The sequence below is a fragment of the Phlebotomus papatasi genome, chromosome 1 (genome assembly GCF_024763615.1).
Source record: "Phlebotomus papatasi isolate M1 chromosome 1, Ppap_2.1, whole genome shotgun sequence".
NCBI lineage: Eukaryota > Metazoa > Arthropoda > Insecta > Diptera > Psychodidae > Phlebotomus > Phlebotomus papatasi.
Genome location: NC_077222.1, coordinates 44,774,976 through 44,794,375, shown reverse-complemented (window position 1 = coordinate 44,794,375; position 19,400 = coordinate 44,774,976). Strand labels below are relative to the sequence as shown.

The following is a 19,400-nucleotide window of genomic DNA, read 5'->3' as shown; positions in this document are numbered from 1 at the left end:
ATGACGAGACACTTTTTACGGATCGAAAATCAACAATAAAAATTTAACCGATAAACAAAATCAATGAAACGTCTTACATCTGACTTTGGAAAATCCGAAACATTCTGATTCGATGCATTTTTTACCTTTACGAGCGATAGGGACAAAAATAGCCCAAAAATTTAAATAATTTTTCTGACAATACCAATGAATAATAATTTTCAGCCTAATCAAAAATATTACGTATTAAGTATTGTAGTTTCTTTTCCAAAACGATTTGGCTTGAAAAAAAAATTATAAGTATAGAAAATAATTCAAATCATTTTCCAATATGAGAATTTAAAAATTCGTCGTTTTTAAAGTGAAATACTTACTAATATAGCAATTAGTTGGAGATTTGCAAAAAAGATTCCTTCAACCTTCTACTTTGCAATTACGTGCAAATATAAGTTAAAAAAAAAATAATTTCAGGTAGTCAGGAAAAATTATTTTCTTTATGAGACACCGGTGTTCCAATCGTCCTTAAAGGGTTAAATGACCACTTGCTTAGACTCTCCTTCAATTATATGACTGCCGTGAATCCTGCATGTCGCTTCCGTCTATCTCTCCTTTTTCTACCCAGTGCCCAGAATAGCGAGAATCCCTCTTGAAGCCCTGCTGAATGTTTCTTTCCAGTCCGTGCAGTTGATATAGCTTAAGACAAAAAGTTTTATCGTCTCCTTCTCCCTTTCCTTCTTCCACCTGGTCCTGAGCAATCTCCTCTTGAGACTGTATTATACACAAATAATTAAAAAAAATACATTAATTATTCGCAACAGTTTCATTGAACATTTTACATAAGCAACTTGATAGTGAATTCTATTGCAATAAAAGCAGAGAAAAATTCCTTCTTGCAGTGAATAGATTTCTTACTTTGCCAACTAATTTGGTGAAAGTGTGACTTTTCACGCACAATTGGTTCATGTTTTTGTCTCGTATCAAACTTACTGATTTCTTTTTCCTTCTCAATTTAATCGAACCCTTCTATCTCATATTCGTGTAGACTGATTTAGTGGTGTAGATCTCTGACATTCAGTACACTTTCAGTTTTCGCAGAATTCACACACAAAACTCCTCGTAGATTATAAATTATTAAAATAATGCTTTCGATCAAAATTTGTCTGTTAAGTATCTTAATAAAATGTATTAGTTCGGAATTGGAGATTGGATCGTGTTCAAAAGATGATAAGACGTTAAAATGTGATAAAAAGCCTAAATCTACTTATTTGGAAAGTACTTCTCTGGCAGGTAAAAGAGCTTTTTTATATTTTTTTAAACATAATTTTAGTTCATCTTCAGCGAGATCTTCAGTCTTCATCCCATGCGTTTATTATTTATGTCACATTTGAATCTGAGCAACATATATCACCACAGAGTGTGCTCAAAAGTTGTTATATATAGTATATATATATATATATACATATATATAGTGCGTCATCCTCACATTGACATTTCTCCCGCAGTACAGGCAAAAATCAACTATGAGTTCTTAGTGCTGTAGTAAAGTAATAATGCATGTTAAAGCGTTAATTTTAACATTAATTTTCTCGTTTTTAACTGTTAATTGTGCTACTGAGAAAGACAAGGGTGAGTACTTAGTCAAAAGTTTTGTTTTTCGTGCACAAATTTGAGCTAAAACATAAGAAGGTCGTCAAAGAGATGGTTCTGGAAGTAAAACTTCCTAAGAATTAATCAAGCGAAACCAAATAGAAAGCAAGTGTTAAGAATTTAAGCTTTATTTATTATTACTGTATTTTAGCTAATCCTATTTCTATTTTATAAATAAGATGTTAGTTTTTAAAAAGGGAAAAATAACTGAGGAAAATATATGAAAATTAATTTCAAACGATCTTTAATAACGATAAATTTCCTTCATTATTATTTGGAATATCATAGAAAAATCCCTCTTGTACAACATCATACTGCAGAAAAATTTATTCTTCATCTAATAGAATTAAAGGCACAATTTATATTTCTCATGGACTAGTTATCTATATACTTACATGCATGAGTTTATCTCATGTTTCAGTAGTGGACAAAAAGCGTGAGTTCACAGAGTCAAATTAATTTTAATCACAGCTTGTTTCCACCACATAGAGATGATTTTAGCGAATTGTAGGAACAAATAAATTGTGTGAGAAGAAATTACCATGATTTTTTTCATATAATAGATTTTTTCGAGTTTGTCTGCTTTTCACATAACTTTGTAGAACATGAAAATCTCTTTTCCAGATGATTCAATGTTTATTCTACTTCCTCAGCTAAAAATATCTTTCTCTCTAAACTACTGAACTGTAACATTTTGTAGATCATTCGAAAATAAGAGCAAATACTTTAAAAAAAAGCATGTGCAATATTTTCAAACATTTTCCTAATCGCGTGATTTTTTTTTGTGAGATTAATTTATTTTCTGTAAAATTGTATTGGATTTGGGCATTTCAATAGTTTATTATGCACTACTGCATCGGTTCTTAAGACAACAAAGAAGAAATCTTAAATTGGGAAAGAGTTTGATAACATTTACACAGAGCCTCAAGAATGTCTTGCTAACTCAAACAAAATACTATTACAATGTTTCAAATATAGGAAATTTAAAAATGTGAAAAAATGCATATTAAGCATAATAGTTCAAATGCAATGTAAAGTTTTATCAGAGTTTGTAGAAAATAACTGATAAATTTTAAGTAACGTCGGCATAGGAAGCGGCAAAAGTCTTCCCACACTGCTCGTTATATTATATGTAGCTCTTATTTGCAGAAAATGTCCTTGTCTTCACGGTGGCCTCTGAGCCCGTGGAAGGCTATATCCGGTACATCCGGTCAGCAAATTTCTACGGGATTGATGTTCAGGCTCTGGGCATGGGGAAGGAATGGAAAGGTGGTGATATGAACTCTTTCGGTGGAGGCTACAAAGTTAATCTTCTTCGTGAGGCACTTGAGCCATACAAGAAGGACAAGGATAAGATTGTAATATTTACGGATAGTTACGATGTAGTCTTCACTGCTCCAATTGGTGTGATTATAGACAAATTCAAAAAAATGGACGCCGGTATTGTCTTTGGCGCAGAACATTCAATCTGGCCAGATCCCATGTTGCGAGACATGTATCCCAAAGTCAGCCATGGAGCAAGGTTTCTCAATTCTGGCATTTTTATGGGCTATGCGACGAATTTGTATGATATGCTTAAAACACCTATAGATAACATAGCCGATGATCAACTTTACTACACAAAAATCTATCTCAATGAAGAGTTCAGAGAAAAGAACAAAATGAAATTGGATCATAAATCTGAGATTTTCCAGAATCTCTATGGTGCCGAAAAGGAAGTTGAATTGCATGTTGATGATGATTCTGGTGAGGCATTTGTCGTTAATGTTGAAACTGAAACAGTTCCAGCAGTAATTCACGGAAATGGTTTGAGCAAAATGCGACTCAACAGTTTGGGCAATTATTTAGCTGGAGCCTTTATCAAAGGCGAATGCAGAGATTGCTCTGAAAACTTTAAAGAATTAAAAGACGAAAACTTGCCAATTGTATCAATGGCGGTCTTTGTGGAAAAAGCCATGCCCTTTTTCGAAGAATTTCTTCAACATTTAGAAGAAATTGAATATCCAAAGAGTAATATACATTTATTTGTGCACAACAATGTTAAGTACCATGAAGATACTTTTACTGCTTTTCTCAAGAAACATACCACAGACTTTAAAAGTGTTAAGCAAGTTCTAGTCGAAGATAGTATAAATGAGGGTACGGCAAGAGGTTTAGCAGTGTAAGTTCACAAGAACACAAAATATGGAAAATTATTAACTAAATCTATTATTATTTCAGAGAGCAAGCAATTGTCAAAGAAAGTGACTATCTGTTTGTTGTTGATTCAGAGGCCCATCTTGATGATCCCAAAATTCTCCGCAAATTAATCATTAAAAATCGGTTAGTATAGAAAAAAATCAAATTTTCATTTTTGAAATTAAATTAAAAAAAAATCATGTATTAGAGATGTAATCGCACCAATGTTTACGAGACCAAATGATGCTTGGAGCAATTTTTGGGGAGCACTCAGTGATCAGGGCTATTACGCAAGATCTCATGATTACTTGGACATTGTCAACAATAAGAAAAGGTGAGTACGCTTTTTTTACTTGATTTTATTTCAAATGAACCATCACACTTTCTCAGAGAAAGCATGTCAAATCTGAATATAGGAATACGTTTAGTTTACTCAAATTAGAAAGCAATAAATAAAATCCATTAATTTCATGATATCGACATTGTCTCCAATTCAATCCTCATTAGTAAATACTAAAAATAAGTCAATAGAAAAGTTATATTATTTTTGAAAGTTTTTTTTTTCCTAGCGAAAGATAAAAAAGCTAAGCAGAGAACTTCGTCAGCTCGATTTTCCTAGAAAAAAAAATAGTTAAATTTTGGCATTTCACAGGAATAACAAGTATTAAAATCCTATTTTACATCGATGCAAACTTCGAACCCCTACGGTGAGACCAGAAAATCTCTCTATTTACTAGACTTTCAAAAGTTTCCAAAGTTTCTCTATCATAAAAAGAAGATTTTTTCGATTAAAGCAATAGTTTCAGCTTCTAAGAACGAAGAGGGTCAGAGAAAAACTGATCATTTTCTTTCTTATGAAAAAAAAAATTCACCAAGGACCAAATCGTCATTAAAGTGTCAAAAAGAGTTTAATAATTAAAAAAAAAAGCAATAAAATTTTCTATTCCTACTGCAATAATGTTTAAAAAAACACTGAATCAGAATCTGAATTTGGTTTCGGTCAATCGCATCCCAATATCGTATAAAATTTTCTTTTGTTTTGGCTTATATAATATTTTATATTTATAGCTGCAAAACTTAATTAATTAAAAAAATACCCGAATATCAAAGTACTCGTAAAAAATGGATAGATTGAATTAGACTAGATATTTTATACAAAAAAAGAGGCTTGTATAAAAAACATTGTGCAAAAAATTATACCAAAATAATTTTATGTAAAATTAGTCGAAATTGCTTTCCAAAGAAGCTTAAAGCTAATATTTATCTACATACCCGTTCTATAGCAGGTTCAACTCTAAAATCGTATTGTGTTGACAAAAACCTATAAAAAAAATTACTGATTAGTATACCGCCAACGTATTTCTTATTAAATTTAAATCCGGAGAAAATTCTGACTTGCACAAGAACTCTAATTTCCTTCTCTCATAAAATTATTGTAAATCGCATTAATTTGTTGAAAAATAACGTCTTCACGAGGCTGGATCTGTATCGTCTGGATGAACGAGATCACTATCATGGAAATTGTTCTTATACATACCTATTTTGTAAAAAAAAATAAACTAGGCTAATCGGAACTACACCACCCACTTTAAACTAGTTTCTTAACACGAAAACGTTATAATGCCAATCGTAATATGATTTTTCTCAACTAAATTTCTCAGGGTATATAGGCAATTAAATAATTCATCGATTCTAGAGTATTGAACTCTATAAATAAGTATCAATAAATAAACCCCTAACTCTTTCCGGACCGCAGCATATGCTGCAAGCCAATTTCATAATTTTTAATCAAAAATATCTAAGCTCAGGAATTAATTGAGGTCCTACAAAAAAATATCTTAAATTTGGACATCCCTATAGTTTGTAATCATCCACAAGAATCTGATTTTTATCAGTTCTGAATAATTAAAAAACATTGTTTTTCACTGAATATTTAGATGCTGCTTTGGGTACTCAGAGTCCCAAAAGAGACGAAAGAGTTAAGGGGGCAAAAAATAAATTTATTAAAATTTCTCAAAATATAATTGTGAAAAATGAGTTGTTTTGTTTAAATTGAACTTCCTTCATCAAACAACGGATGCTACTTAGGAGTACATTTTGTCCATAGAAGACATCCTTCTATACCTTTAAACGCCTTTTTTTATTTAAGTTTAGTAATTTTCCAAAAATGGGAATTTTCTAGATATCTGATTAATTTTCCAATAAGATAAACGAATGGAAGCTTCACGGAACCCCTTAAGTCTATCTGAGTATAGGATAGCATAACTTAATTCAGAACCTGCTCCACACAGAAAAATTTGTACACAAAATTTTCTGTACATAAAAACAATAACTTTTTGTGCACATTATTTGCTACACCAAGAGATCACGAAAAAGTGTACGCAATGATTTGTTCACTGAAAGGAGCTAAGATCGTGTACATTTAGTACTCTAGCAGTTTTTCTCTCTCAGCGAGAGAGAGATTGAGACAAATCATAGCACAAAGAGAGAGAGAAAGTAAGTCGCATGGTACTAGTACGGAGAATTTAGCACAATATTCTCATCTTTTGACAGTTTCTCGCGAATCATGGCGCATGTTATAAATACGGTGGTCAAATATGATGGTGAAAACGCGTGGTTTAGTGTCGATTTCCGTGAGAAAAAAGTGTTTTTAGACCTGGAAAAAGCAGGTAAGTTTTCCATCCATCTGTGAAATTCTTCAGAGAAAGGGTTTATTATGTTTTTTTTGTCTACAGCTCGAGAATAACTCCGGAAAGCTGAAGATGTCTGTTGAAACTGACGCCATCAACTTTCTCAGCATTTGGCAGGAAATATATTTATTTCAAATGCTGCTCCCTTGCCAGATTGAGATTAACCAAGGCCATCCCTTACTCCACAAAGTGGCAGTAAATTGGAAGTCACTGTGGAGGTGGCTCCACCAGCTCTTATGAAATCGCCAGATCCTTTCTACAAGTTCATCGTAAAGGTAATCCGCCACATTTTCTAAATCTAAAATTTACTCTCTTCGAGGTTTCCAATTAAGATTAGATTAGAAAGGAGGCTGTACCTTACAAGACAGCGTCACCCAAGCCTCCATTTGGGCCCCATTGTGTCCAAGTTTTCAGTTAGTGCATTAGGCATATGATAATTTCAAGAAAAATTTGAAACTTTCGAAATATTAAATTAAATAATTATTTAATTTGAAGAAAAAAAACAAACATAATTTTTTCTTCAAATTTTATTGTATAATATGTTTAAGATTTTAAAATTAATAAATTTAGTCATGATTCAAACAATTTTCTATCCTAATTCTTTTCAAAAATTTTGAAGAAGCACATGTTGAAATTTTCAGATCGTTCTTGAAATTTTGTGAAATTTTATACTACTGCTAGAAAAATAATTTTTATAAACATAAAAATAATTTTATGCCATTTATTTCTAAATTTTTAATTGTCTGATGTGATATGTTTCGATAGTTAATGAAATTCTTAGAAAAAAATTTGCTTGAACCAATTAAATGAATTTATTAATTAACCAAACAACTTTCTATACCAATTTTTGTCGAACCACTCTTAATAATGGGTTTTCCATGCAAAAAGTTAGTAATATGGTAGAAAACGTATTTCTTCACTGATTTGGATCATATTTACCTCCTCTTTTCCATTTAATGTTACTAATAGACTGACTGAGAATTAACTTATTCTAAATAATTGTTTCAGAATGGTCCCCAGAAATATACGAGTTGTTGAATAACGCTTCTACGTTCAACTGGAAGTAGCCGTGAAACCAAGCGACCATCTTTGAAGCAAGTATTCAAAGATTTTATAGTATTCCAGTCGGGAAATTAATAAATAACTCCAAAATCGTCTCCAACCATACTTATTTAAGGTGGAACACGATTAGATATAAGGCTCTTTTATGTGTCAGTTGATGAATCACTAATTGTGCTGAATTGTAAGTAAAATTGCTGAAAAAATCTAAATATATATATATTTAAATGGATACTATAGTATCCAAGTAAAATGATATAATTTTGATTAAAAAAAACATAATATTTTTCTGGAATTTTTTTCAACATAATAAAAATATTATTTAATTCAAGCTCTTAGGCATATAAAAGTACATTTGAACTATATTTTTAAACATTTTCAATCAAAAATTTTAAAAATTCAGCTTTTGGGGCTTTCTGGGGATTTTTGGAGACCTTTTTTGTAAAAATATGCTTTTCGGTGGACAAGATTTCTCGGAATTGGTTCATCTGAAATCCAAAAACTAAATATTTTTTGTTATCTGATGAGTCAAATTAGTCCACGAACAAAGGATTTTCGAAAAAAAAATTTTTGATTTTAGGGAAAATTTAGAATAAGTTCTGATCAAACAAACATAAAATTCTTCGTTCATGGACTGGTTTAACTCATCGATTAACAGGGAGTATATGATTTTTAGATTTCACATCAACCAATTATGAGAAATTTTTTCCACTGAAAAGTATATTTTTTCCAAAAAAAAATCTCTAAAAATCAGGTATTACCATGGCTAAATTTTTAAATTCTTTAAATAAAAATTTTAGAAAATATAATTCAAATATTGTACTTCTTATATACTTGAGAGCTTCAATTACATTTTTTTTAATAATTCTGAAAAAAATTAGAGAAAATATTTCATTTTTAAGTCTTCTTGACCCACGTAACTTTTTAAGGTAAAAACAAAGAAAGAAATATGTATGTTGATAAAATTAAACACAAGAAATATTTCTCACTTTGCATAATTAACTCTTATTATTATATAGTTTCCAAAAAAAAATATAATGTGTATAGAGAAATTGTTAGATTTTAGCTATATTTAAATAAAATATTTTTAGTAATGACTGAATAATGTTTCTTTTAGCGATAAGTCACACAATGGAAGCTATAATTAAAAAATCTGAGTTATCGTTGAAAAATGCTATTAGTCTGTCTACATACAGAAAGAATATTTTGTAAAATTGTTCGTAAATGTTTGTAAATTACTATTGGGGATTTACGAAATGCTCGTAAATCATATAACTCACTAAAATGTTTCTAAAGTATTATATTTTTTCGCAAATACTGTCCGTGACATGATCAACCAATGAGCATTTTTTGTTCTTTTACAAACAAAAATGTACGAACAAATGTTTGTAAAAGAACAAAAAATGCTCATTGGTTGATCATGTCACGGACAGTATTTGCGAAAAAATATAATACTTTAGAAAAATTTTAGTGAGTTATGATTTACGAGCATTTCGTAAATCCCCAATAGTAATTTACAAACATTTACGAACAATTTTACAAAATATTTTTTTTCTAAAACTTGCTCAAAACATTAACCGTGGTTAAAAAAAAATAAAAGAAAAAAATACGCAAAATGTTAACAACTGTTAAAAAATTCTCCACCAAATGTTAAAAAATTGTGTACACAATGGTAAAAAGTTGTGTACCAAAAGTTAACAAATTGTGTACCAAACACTTGCTTAAAATTTTACCAAACACTTTTTCAAATCTGGACAGCCCTCGGTGTAACAATTTTGTGTACAAATTTTTCTGTGTGTCCCAAATGACAATTCTTCGCAACTCCATACAAGAATACAGATTTTTTTCTTAAGAAACACAGTTCTAAACTTTTCATTTGTAATCTCTTTCACGATCTTCTTATTTGATTCTTTGTATTCCAGAGACTCCAGATAAATCGAAAATCCATTCATAATCATTTACATCCCCCATTGCCATTGCAGCACCGCCCCCACAAATGCTAAATGAACATTTTTTTTTACTATAAATTTATATGAAAAAATTTTAAAGGGATTTCTTCATTTTATTTATGTCATGACTTGCATCAAAATTTCTTTAGAATTATTGAGTAGGGGAGACTGGGGCACATGTAAACATTTTAGATAGATGCGAATTTGAGGTGATTTTCCAAGCACACAGTTATTTTTTGGAAAATATTTCTTAGCTCATGTTTTACCCTTGGGTATAGGCAATGCTTCGAGGGTAATGCGAATGCTGGAAAACAATTGAGTTTTCCATAAAAATAAAATTTGTGTCACTGTGCATTTTTCTCTTTTCACAAAATACCTGGGGTAGAAGTAAACACTTTCTGGGGAGGTAAACACCTTTTTTTCTACCCTTGTAATTAACTTTGCACCACTTTCAATTACTTTAATTCAGAGATGTGCAAGAACCGTTGAAACCGAATAAACGTCAAAATAAGTTTGCTCAGGTAGCGTTTTGACCATTGACGAACAAGCTTTATTTGACGTTTTTTCGGTTTCAAACGGTTCTTGCACACCTCTCTGCTTTAATTACTTAAGCGATATATAAAGACTGTATATTATTCAAAAAATCACTACACTTTTTACAAAGAATAATTAAAATAGCAAAAAACTAAAAGCATGCAAAACAAAGACATTTTTCAATGGATTTTCCCCATATTTTGATATCATGTGACTTCTTATTGAACACAGCCAACGAAAAATTTCCCACCATGAGATACAATACCAAGAAAAATATTTTGCCATTCATTCTACACTCGCGACATCTACAATTACGGGGAAATTGCCTGTTTACATCTACCCCAAATGCTGTTTTCTGACTAATTATTAATCTTTTTAAAATAATGAAAATCTCAATTTCTCTAGTAAATGCATTAATATAATCCTAAAAGATGTAGGAAAGGACTGGTATTGCTACATTTCGATTATTTTACACAGTTTTTAATTTCCAGGTGGAAATCCAAATGACCAAAATAATCGAAATATAAACATTTTCGAGAAAAATAATTTTTATTTTTAAAGTATTAAGATTTTATTGACCAATTCATCTGTGGACATATATCCCCATGGTATCTATGAATGCTTATGGATTTTATCCTCTGGAGTCTTAAAATTACTTTAAAAAATCACAGTGTTTACACCCCTGTTTACTACTACCCCAGTTCCCCCTAAGCTTATTTTTTAATTGATTTTCTTAACCCCTTTTAAAACATTCTGCTGAACAAATTACTAAAACAAAAAAAAAACGGTGTTATTTTCATTTTCATGTAATTTAAATAAATAAAATATTTCAATGATAATCTTCTTTATTGATCCTCTTTAAGTATTGATACAAAACGGATTTATGTTGTGTTAAATAGAAGAATATTTTGCATAATACGATCAAATGCTACTTTTCAATCAAAAGCAATTGAGAAGTCAGTTTTGAAACTTCTCCGATCGATCGCGTACATGTTATCTGCGGTACACTCATAAACACCAGCATCCATCTGTGTTGCAGGATCAATTTCAATCTTGGATTTCATTTTATCCTTTCCAATACGCCATTCGTGCACCTTTAAATAAATGGTAGATTGATGAAATGATACGATGTTGCATATACGCTGATTGATTTATACTCACGTGCATATAAATGTGACTGAATATTTCTACGCCATCCTTAAACCATGTTATTTGAGGTCGTGGATTGCCTTTGGCTACACAAAGAAAAGCTATTTTGTGGCCCAAAACGTATTCATAGTCAAAATGGGATGCCAAGGTGATTTTTGCGCCATTGTGATTATTGTAGTATTGATCAGATTCAGGATCACGGTATTTTCCTGTGATCGGTAGTCCAATTTGCACCTGAAACAGGAATTGTTGAAATCAGTTTTAATTTTTCAGGATGCAACAGACAGCTTTCGGGAATAATAATTGATCTACATTACCCTTGATTTTGTTCTTCCTCTTCCACGAGCACGTCGGGCATCTGTGTAGTCATTCAAGAGGCAAATACAGATGAAAATTGCAAAGAGTGTCACCTTCATTTTTTTATGCACAAGATTATTTTTTTATGTTGTACACTTGCACCCAAAAGGATCTTAAACTTTTAACTGTTAGTTTTTTTTTTATTAATCAGCTTTAGTGGGATTTAAGCGCTAAAAAAATCACGATGATATTGCAAATCACAGAGTCCGAAAGTGATTCAGTCGATGATTTTGAAACGACTGCATCCCAAATGCTCCCTTCAGTTTATTTGTAATAATAATTCCGGTCGGTGAACAGTACATACATATATCATTATAATTGTACAGAGTCGAATTTATTGGACTGACCAAAAGTTGAGTGGGTGAGAGAAAGAAAATCACTAATATGGGTTGAGTAAAAATTTGCAATGGTGTTTTACTATATAGAAAATTTTAATCCAGCTCATACCACTAACAATCACAAATTCCTCTTTGGTGTTACAAGTTGGGGATGAGAAATTGCGCTATTTCATTTATCCATATTAAAAGTATTTGTCGGCATCAAATGAATATTTCGTGGCTATATTGGGTATGGGAATAATTTTTTTATAAATGTAATCAACTTGGAAACTGGACTGTACTTTGCTGTATAACCAAATTTTCCACCATTTATCCAATGAATAACACCAATAAGTTTGGATACTTGGGGGTTAAATTATATTTTCAAAAGTAACATGAAAACATTTTTGGGATTACATTTAATATTTAGGATGTGTAAAAAAAAAAGTTCTTAATGTAATTAATAGTTGATCATTACATAGTCTGTGCGGAAGCCCCTCCGATCGATGGCGTACTGATTATCCGCCTGACACTCATAATAACCGGCATCTTTTTGCGTCGTTGGATCAATTTCCATTTTAGATTTCACTGTATCATTGCCAATTGTCCACTCATGTACCTATTTAGTGGATAAAACAATCATAGAGATCAAAGAATATACGGTAAATCCTCATAATTAGATATAATTTCATAATTTTTTTTTGTCCAAGATACCTGAAAGAATCTATGTTGATACAACTCAGCACCATCCTTAAACCAGGTAATCTCTGGTCTAGGAATACCAATAGCCATGCAGAAAAATGTGATCTGTGTAAAATATTGAGATATTTTCTTTTAAATTCGTGAAGATCACATGATAATATTGATAAGTCCCTGCAAAAAAAATCACCATACCTTTCTTCCCAGCATATAATCAAACTCAAAATGTGATGATTTGACTATTTTGGCACCATCCTTATTATCATAATAAGTGACTGCTGATGGTGATCGATGTTGTATATTAGTGGGTATTCTTCCACTATTCCAATTAAGTCTTCCACGCCCACGACCTCCTCTCATACCCATTCTCTGACCATATGTAACTGATCCTGCTACAAGCATGAATATCACAATTAGGATTAAACTCTTCATATTCACGTATTGCCTTCTTGTTTCAAAACTCTCAAGTCCACGTTTAACACAACTAAATTCGCTAGCTTTGTGCAAAAAAAAAATAAATAAATAAATTGATAACAAATGCAAGAGAAAATTCAATAAGCAAATAAAAATATTCACATCAACGCCACACCATAGACTGATTTAGTTGTAAATCAACTAAAGTGATCCTCAGGCAGAGCAGCTCATTAATCTCACTTCGCTTTACTAACTGACACTGACGGATCAGTTTATTCTATTAAGAGGGTTTCAGTAGTGAAATTCTCCACACGAGAGATTGTTCCTCAATGTCTACCAAACGTGCCACACTGGCGAATATAAGATCACAGCAGTGTATAAGAGAGAATATTATTTTGTGCGAAATTTGATCTTGTCCCAGAGACAATTTCTTATTAATTTGTTTTGGTGCTATATCCGCTAACATGTGACTTCCTTATGATCATCATAGACTACCATCACTATATTATTCTTGGACAAAAATAATATGCTTAGTTACATTATAGTCTGGAATAACGTGTCTTCAAGGAGCAACACTTAAAATCAAATAAATTTTCCTAACATGAAAATTGCAGGCGTCATTGAAAAGTTGTCCCAATGGGATGATCTAATCCAATCTTAGCTGTCCATTGCAATTTTCCGCAATCTCCACATTATAATGAATTGGTGTCTCAACAAAGAACACGTGTAGAAGTTCTTTCTTGTAAAAGTGAAGATATTATTTTATTGTTATTATAATTTTACTCTTATTAAAAATAGGATAAAAAAATTTTTTAATCAAATATTTTCTTAGGGGTATTTGGAACGTGCCTTTCATCTCATCTTGCTATTTGATCAAGAAGAATGTTTTGAAGAAACTCTCCTTCGTTCACGAATCTTATGATCCCGACATGGCAATGTGTCATCATCTTCGAACCCACAACATCTTTATGCATGTGGATAATTTGGAAGACCTTGGGCATCTGGTCAATGGTGATCAGTTCAATACCCGTCTTGCAAGGCCCAATTTCTACATGCTCTTGTCGAATCAGAAAGATTGGGAGCGACGATACATTCATCCTGAGTATTATAAAAGTTTAGAACCCAATGCTACTCATATACAGCCCTGTCCAGATGTCTATTGGTTCCCAATTGCCACCGAGGAATTCTGTCAAGATCTCATAGCAATCATGGAGAGTTTTGGAAGGTGGTCTGATGGTAGCAATCACGATAAGAGATTGGAAGGTGGATATGAGGCTGTGCCCACACGTGATATCCATATGAACCAAGTAGGACTTGAGAAGATGTGGTTAAAATTCCTACAAGTATATGTCCGACCTCTTCAAGAAACCGTCTTTATTGGATACTTCCACGATGTAAGTTGAATTAAAAATTTCTAACTTGCATAAAATGTAGTAACGGACTAGTAGTGCGCGAAGACTTGTTTGAATCGCTTCAAGGAGTCATAAAAAATCTGACAAACATCCGTAAAAAATAATCCTCTTGATTAAAATTAAAATAGACAATAATATATTTACAAAATATTCAAAGAATGTGAGAAAAATATAGTTTATCAGAAGCTCCCAGAACATTAAAAAATTTATAAATTTGTTGAAATGAAAATAACTTTGAGGTGGAGATTTAAAAAAAGCCAGTGATAAGTCTAGATTAGGTTACAAAAGTGTGATTCTAATATTCCAAATTCGGTTTCTGGAAAAAATTATAGGGATTTTTTATTTGGTACGTAACTAATGCTAATTTGGTTCAATTTTCACAAAAGTATCTGAAAAAACTTTGAAGTTGATTTTCTCAGAAACTATAAAAGATAGAGGCCTCAAAACTTTATATGTCTTTAGAGAGCCTCTTTAAGCTCGATATGTGCAAAATTTCACTTGAAAATGAGGAAAATTAGATGAGAACTACACAAAATTACATTAAAAAAACTTTGAAGTCGATTATCTCGGAAATTATGAAAGATAGAGGCCTCAAACTTTTCACACCACATTAGAGTCTCCTTTATGGTCTCTACACACTAGAGAAATTTATGTCCATATTGAAGAGTTTTTCCTACACAAACATAGGGAATTTGCTTCAATATGGATATAAATTTCTCTAGTCAAGATGTGAGAAATTTCACAAAAAAGATCATAATAGGATTTCTAGATAAATTAGAAAACCCTATGTTAAAAATGAACTTAGGGGAGACCGGGGAGATTTGGGACAGGGACAAGGTGTGGGACAAGGCGACTTTTTCATTATTTTTTTTAAATCAATGGGATTTAACCACTACTCAATCGTAAGCAATATTAAGATGTATCTTGACTAAAAGAATTTATATCCTCAGTTTTATTGTTTTAATTCTATGAACATTTTTTTTTAATTGATAAAAATGTATCTTTGTATTTTATATCAGCGATATAATAATCAAAACTTTTTTATCTCATTAGCTAGTAGTGAAATCTGGGAACTTATTCTTATAACAGTTTCAGAGATTATACGCTCTTGTTTTTTACATAAAGGTTTTAAATACCAAAACTACCCGCGGGGATGTTTGGGACACCTGAAAGGGGATGAATGGGACGTTGATTTTCGACAATATTGTAGGTATGGTGTGCAATTGTTTATTGCCAAATTAAGAGTAATGCCCAGTTTCTACTGGAAATCTTCCTCTTGTGCAAATTTTACCAGTGTAGCAGATTTCTCTAAGTACAGGGACAATTAAACCATCAAAGTCTTGGGAATCAATAATTTCTTCTCAGAGGATATTCGATCTTTGCCCAATCTCGTTAAAAAGTATTTTCTTGAAAATTTCTCGAACAATATCCCCTACAATTCTCACAAATTCTCCAGAAAAGGCAAGGCGAGAGCTAACTCAGAGAAATAAGGAAAAAAAACAGGTACCATGCAGTTGTCGTAAAATCAAACAGGAATCCATCAATGAGTTCAAAACTAAAAGTGTTAGGAGAATCTACTCGCATGAGGAATTCGATGATCATGATTGCATTTAGAATAAAAAAAGCAAAGAAAGGTAGATGGAAAATAGGAAAAAAATACTTTAAATAATTGATTGACAATAAATGACTCTACTGCACTAATAAAATTGATATCAATTTCTAAGTATGAAATAAAAGATGAAACATTTTTATTTCTATTAGAAATACTTTTAATCTAGTATTTAAAATTAATTAACTTGCTCCAATAATGCAATTTAATGCGAGAAAAAATGCGTCCCATATTATCCCATTTCGGGGAGGTTTGGGACAACGCGTCAAGTAAAATGTGTTTTATCTTCTCCAAGAAAACTCATTTGTTTTCCAAGTTCTATCGAGTGCTTTTTATAAAGTCAATACCCATAAGTATCCTATAGACCGCATAAAATTATAATACACTAACGTAATTATTTAGAATACTGTCTGAAAGTTAAAACATGAAAAAGTGTCCCAAACCTCCCCGGTCTCCCCTATATTCTTTCTTCATTTCATTCAAAATGCAATATCACGAAAACTACAGCACCCTTTTCAAGAAAAAAAAATTAATTGACCTACTAAATTACCCCTACAAAATGAACTTCAAATGACCGAAATCGCGTAAACATATTTCTGGCAATTTTATATAAACCATAAAATTTTTAGAAATTTAATTTTGTTTTAAATTAAAATATATCTCGAGAACTAAGGTAACACGTTACAGTTTTTTTTTTAAATTCATCTACTCAAAGAGCTCTACGGAAATGTACAAAAATTTTTCGATAAAGTGAAATTTCTAGATAATCTAGGAAAAAACGTGTTTATACACATTAACAGCAATAATCCGAAAAAAAATTTATTAACAACAATAATTCAAAAGCTCTGGGAAGAAAAGTTTTTTATTCTGGGCTAAACTTTTCCATCCGACGGCGTCGATTCCTTATCCTAGAAGTTTTTACACACATTTCCGTATATCTCGGAAAGCGAAAATTTGAAAACATCTACTAATCTAAACATCTACTCTGCAAATTTGAGACTGATCAGAGCAAGTCGACGAAATTGCCCATTACAATTGGTGTGATTATGTAAGAATCACACCTAAAAACAATTTATTTTCCAAAGAAAATTTAAATTTGATTTCAGAAAATTTTCATAATACGAAAATTACCCTATCAGTAAGACAAATTCAATTTTAATTTGCAATGAATTTGAGAAATAGAGGAACGAGAGGAACTGACTAAAATTTTGATTTTATTAATTTTTTTTCCTAATTAAAAAACGAATAAGATCATTAAAATATTACATTTTCGATTTAAAAACTTTTTTTTTTAAATTAGTTAAATTTATAATTTACAAAATCATCATCAAATATTTGTTTGTACAGATTATGAAAAAGTCTTTACTTTCCCATTTGTTAATATTTTTAGCATAATTCAGGGCTTTTTGAATTTTGATTTAAATTAATCTTTTTCATTTTCCAATATTTCAGTTATGTTTTGTTGGTTATTAAATCAGCACTAGTAAAAATATAAAAAAAAGTTTGGAAAAATTAAATTACATATCATATTCGTAAAAAAATAAAAATTCGTGAAATGATATAATTTTTAAAGTTAATTAGTTTAAATTATATTTTTGAAATAGAATAGGTAAAATAGTTTTTATATTTATTTGCTAACTTTTCAATATTTTTATTCTTGCTTTTTTATACGATTTCTTTTTGAATTATGCCCAACGCACAATATTTGTTTAGTAAACATGTTTTTGACATTTCAATGAGAGAAAGAGATCTAGGTCTAGTCATCTCGCTCTCTCTCATAGGAAATTTTGAAAACATGTTTACTAACAAAAGTTATTGTGCGCTGGGCATTATTGCAAAAATTTTGTTTTTTTTTATATGATGATCCTTATTTTATTTTCTTTTAGCCTCCAAAATCTTTGATGAACTTTGTCGTACGGTATCGACCTGATGAGCAACCCTTTCTTCGTCCTCATCATGATTCATCCACGTATACTATCAACGTTGCCCTAAATCGTGTTGGGATCGACTACACAGGAGGTGGTTGCCGCTTTCTGCGCTACAATTGCTCTGTCGAAGCTACCAAAATGGGATGGATGTTGTTGCATCCTGGAAGATTAACGCACTACCATGAAGGCCTTCGTACAACGTCTGGCACTCGCTACATCATGGTTTCTTTCGTTGATCCATGACATGTTTCTCTATTTCTTTTATAATAGAAACTCAATAGCAAAAAAAAACTCGAAATAATTTTTCTACGTATACTTAAAGAAAACAATAAGTATCCCATTTTGTAATTAATTTTATTATAAACGATCTACGTACAAATAAGATGGTGTTCTTTTTCTTCAGTTCACTTATGGGGTGACTAAAAGAGTAACAACTTGTCACCCAATGTCGTTAATTCAAGGGATATCCTTTGTATCCTTTCCTCTGAAATTTATATGTAAATGCAGTTTCTATTCTACTTTTTAAACTTAAAAATTTCCACCCAAAGAAAAGCAAGAGATTGGAAAGAGAAAAATTGATTAAACAATTATTCGATTTTGGCCAAAATGTCTGATTCCCGGAACAAGTGATACTCCTTGTTATCGTCTGCTAGCTCGACCTAAATAATTGAAGATAAATTAAGAACTTGTGCCTTATGCGCCTGACCTGTTATTAGGTCAGTTCGTGACTGTGGGTAATTCTTATCCTTAAAACTGACCTTTGTGCCGCCAAATTCTGGAAGCAACACGCTGTCTCCGACTTTTACAGCTGGGGGAATGTGATCGCCATTCTGCAGAGCAATATTAATCTTCGATAAGACAAGAAATTTATGGGAGGCAAATATAATGAAGACCTACCTTATTCCGGGCTCCTGGGCCGACAGCGACAACAGTGGCTTGGAGGACTTTAGCTTGGGCCTTCTCAGGAATCACAATACCGCCTTTGGTCTTGGTTATGGCTTCAGCACGCTGAACTAGGACACGATCCAAAAGAGGAAGCAGTCTTTTTGCCGCGAGTGACTGAAATTCCAATAGGAATCCAATTCAGATAATTTCACATCATAACCTAGCATTTACATCATTCTATATTCTTTATAAATAGTGCATTTTAAGAACAATTTTATCTCGTAGGAACAAACTAGAAGGATACTATTTATTAACTGGATTATGTAATCGCAGCCGGAAGAATTCCCTCCCGGCATGGAAGGTTCTGGAATAATGAAGGGCATCCCACAAATACATGATTTTTAAATAATTCTACATTGACTACCAAAAATTTTATATGATACGTATCTCTTAAATATTTACTTACCATTTTGTTCACAATTTATTGATATTTCTGCCGGAGAATCACAAAAAGCTTTAGTTTCTCACAAGAGAACGTGCACACTTTGAGTGTCCAGAAAAATATGGATGCGTATAGAGATGTTCTAAAAATTG

The 19,400-nt window shown here is 31.6% G+C and overlaps 4 protein-coding genes and 1 long non-coding RNA gene across 9 annotated transcripts; 2 read left to right on the top strand and 3 right to left on the bottom strand.

Annotated features, from left to right (window-relative positions):
* The first annotated feature begins 1,057 nt into the window (after positions 1–1,057).
* On the top strand, positions 1,058–18,303 carry LOC129798441 (procollagen-lysine,2-oxoglutarate 5-dioxygenase). 2 transcript variants are annotated; one of them, XM_055841587.1, is made up of 6 exons: positions 1,058–1,266; positions 2,776–3,787; positions 3,847–3,948; positions 4,013–4,138; positions 13,805–14,366; positions 17,880–18,303. In XM_055841587.1, exons 1-6 carry the CDS (start codon positions 1,119–1,121, stop codon positions 18,162–18,164), a joined length of 2,235 nt encoding a protein of 744 aa, XP_055697562.1. In that variant the 5' UTR covers positions 1,058–1,118; the 3' UTR covers positions 18,165–18,303. The 2 variants fall into 2 exon arrangements, with proteins under 2 accessions (XP_055697562.1, XP_055697563.1); XM_055841588.1 differs by lacking the exon at positions 1,058–1,266 and adding an exon at positions 1,440–1,605.
* Positions 6,366–8,658, top strand: LOC129798451 (uncharacterized). Its single transcript, XR_008751421.1, has 3 exons — positions 6,366–6,473; positions 6,540–6,769; positions 7,503–8,658. It is a non-coding gene; the product is annotated as an uncharacterized LOC129798451 (long non-coding RNA).
* LOC129798446 (immunoglobulin domain-containing protein oig-4) lies at positions 10,864–11,801 on the bottom strand. The gene is made up of 3 exons (XM_055841595.1): positions 11,503–11,801; positions 11,198–11,419; positions 10,864–11,130 (listed from the first exon to the last, which is right to left on the bottom strand). Exons 1-3 carry the CDS (start codon positions 11,599–11,601, stop codon positions 10,972–10,974), a joined length of 480 nt encoding a protein of 159 aa, XP_055697570.1. The 5' UTR covers positions 11,602–11,801; the 3' UTR covers positions 10,864–10,971.
* LOC129798444 (immunoglobulin domain-containing protein oig-4) lies at positions 12,215–13,373 on the bottom strand. 4 transcript variants are annotated; one of them, XM_055841593.1, is made up of 4 exons: positions 13,135–13,373; positions 12,754–12,950; positions 12,574–12,690; positions 12,215–12,478 (listed from the first exon to the last, which is right to left on the bottom strand). In XM_055841593.1, exons 2-4 carry the CDS (start codon positions 12,922–12,924, stop codon positions 12,320–12,322), a joined length of 447 nt encoding a protein of 148 aa, XP_055697568.1. In that variant the 5' UTR covers positions 12,925–12,950; positions 13,135–13,373; the 3' UTR covers positions 12,215–12,319. The 4 variants fall into 4 exon arrangements, with proteins under 4 accessions (XP_055697568.1, XP_055697569.1, XP_055697566.1 ...); XM_055841594.1 differs by having other exon boundaries at positions 12,574–12,666; positions 13,135–13,368; XM_055841591.1 differs by having other exon boundaries at positions 12,754–13,372.
* LOC129798449 (10 kDa heat shock protein, mitochondrial) lies at positions 18,257–19,382 on the bottom strand. The gene is made up of 4 exons (XM_055841599.1): positions 19,273–19,382; positions 18,819–18,980; positions 18,680–18,751; positions 18,257–18,580 (listed from the first exon to the last, which is right to left on the bottom strand). The coding sequence occupies exons 1-4, from the start codon at positions 19,273–19,275 to the stop codon at positions 18,509–18,511; spliced, it is 309 nt and encodes a 102-aa protein (XP_055697574.1). The 5' UTR covers positions 19,276–19,382; the 3' UTR covers positions 18,257–18,508.
* Positions 19,383–19,400: the final 18 nt, after the last annotated feature.

Excerpts from the sequence above, each read along its gene's own strand:
- LOC129798441 (XM_055841587.1), top strand. The coding sequence starts at position 1,119 with ATGCTTTCGATCAAAATTTGTCTGTTAAGTATCTTAATAAAATGTATT. Across the intron at positions 4,139-13,804 it reads ATTGTCAACAATAAGAAAAG|GGGTATTTGGAACGTGCCTT; the intron begins GTGAGTACGCTT and ends ATATTTTCTTAG. Across the intron at positions 14,367-17,879 it reads TTATTGGATACTTCCACGAT|CCTCCAAAATCTTTGATGAA; the intron begins GTAAGTTGAATT and ends ATTTTCTTTTAG.
- LOC129798446 (XM_055841595.1), bottom strand. The coding sequence starts at position 11,601 with ATGAAGGTGACACTCTTTGCAATTTTCATCTGTATTTGCCTCTTGAAT. Across the intron at positions 11,420-11,502 it reads GAGGAAGAACAAAATCAAGG|GTGCAAATTGGACTACCGAT; the intron begins GTAATGTAGATC and ends TTCCTGTTTCAG. Across the intron at positions 11,131-11,197 it reads TCAGTCACATTTATATGCAC|GTGCACGAATGGCGTATTGG; the intron begins GTGAGTATAAAT and ends ATTTATTTAAAG.
- LOC129798444 (XM_055841591.1), bottom strand. The coding sequence starts at position 12,990 with ATGAAGAGTTTAATCCTAATTGTGATATTCATGCTTGTAGCAGGATCA. Across the intron at positions 12,691-12,753 it reads ATTATATGCTGGGAAGAAAG|AAAATATCTCAATATTTTAC; the intron begins GTATGGTGATTT and ends CGAATTTAAAAG. Across the intron at positions 12,479-12,573 it reads ATCAACATAGATTCTTTCAG|GTACATGAGTGGACAATTGG; the intron begins GTATCTTGGACA and ends TCCACTAAATAG.
- LOC129798449 (XM_055841599.1), bottom strand. Across the intron at positions 18,752-18,818 it reads GCCCAGGAGCCCGGAATAAG|AATGGCGATCACATTCCCCC; the intron begins GTAGGTCTTCAT and ends ATTGCTCTGCAG. Across the intron at positions 18,581-18,679 it reads CAGAATTTGGCGGCACAAAG|GTCGAGCTAGCAGACGATAA; the intron begins GTCAGTTTTAAG and ends TCAATTATTTAG.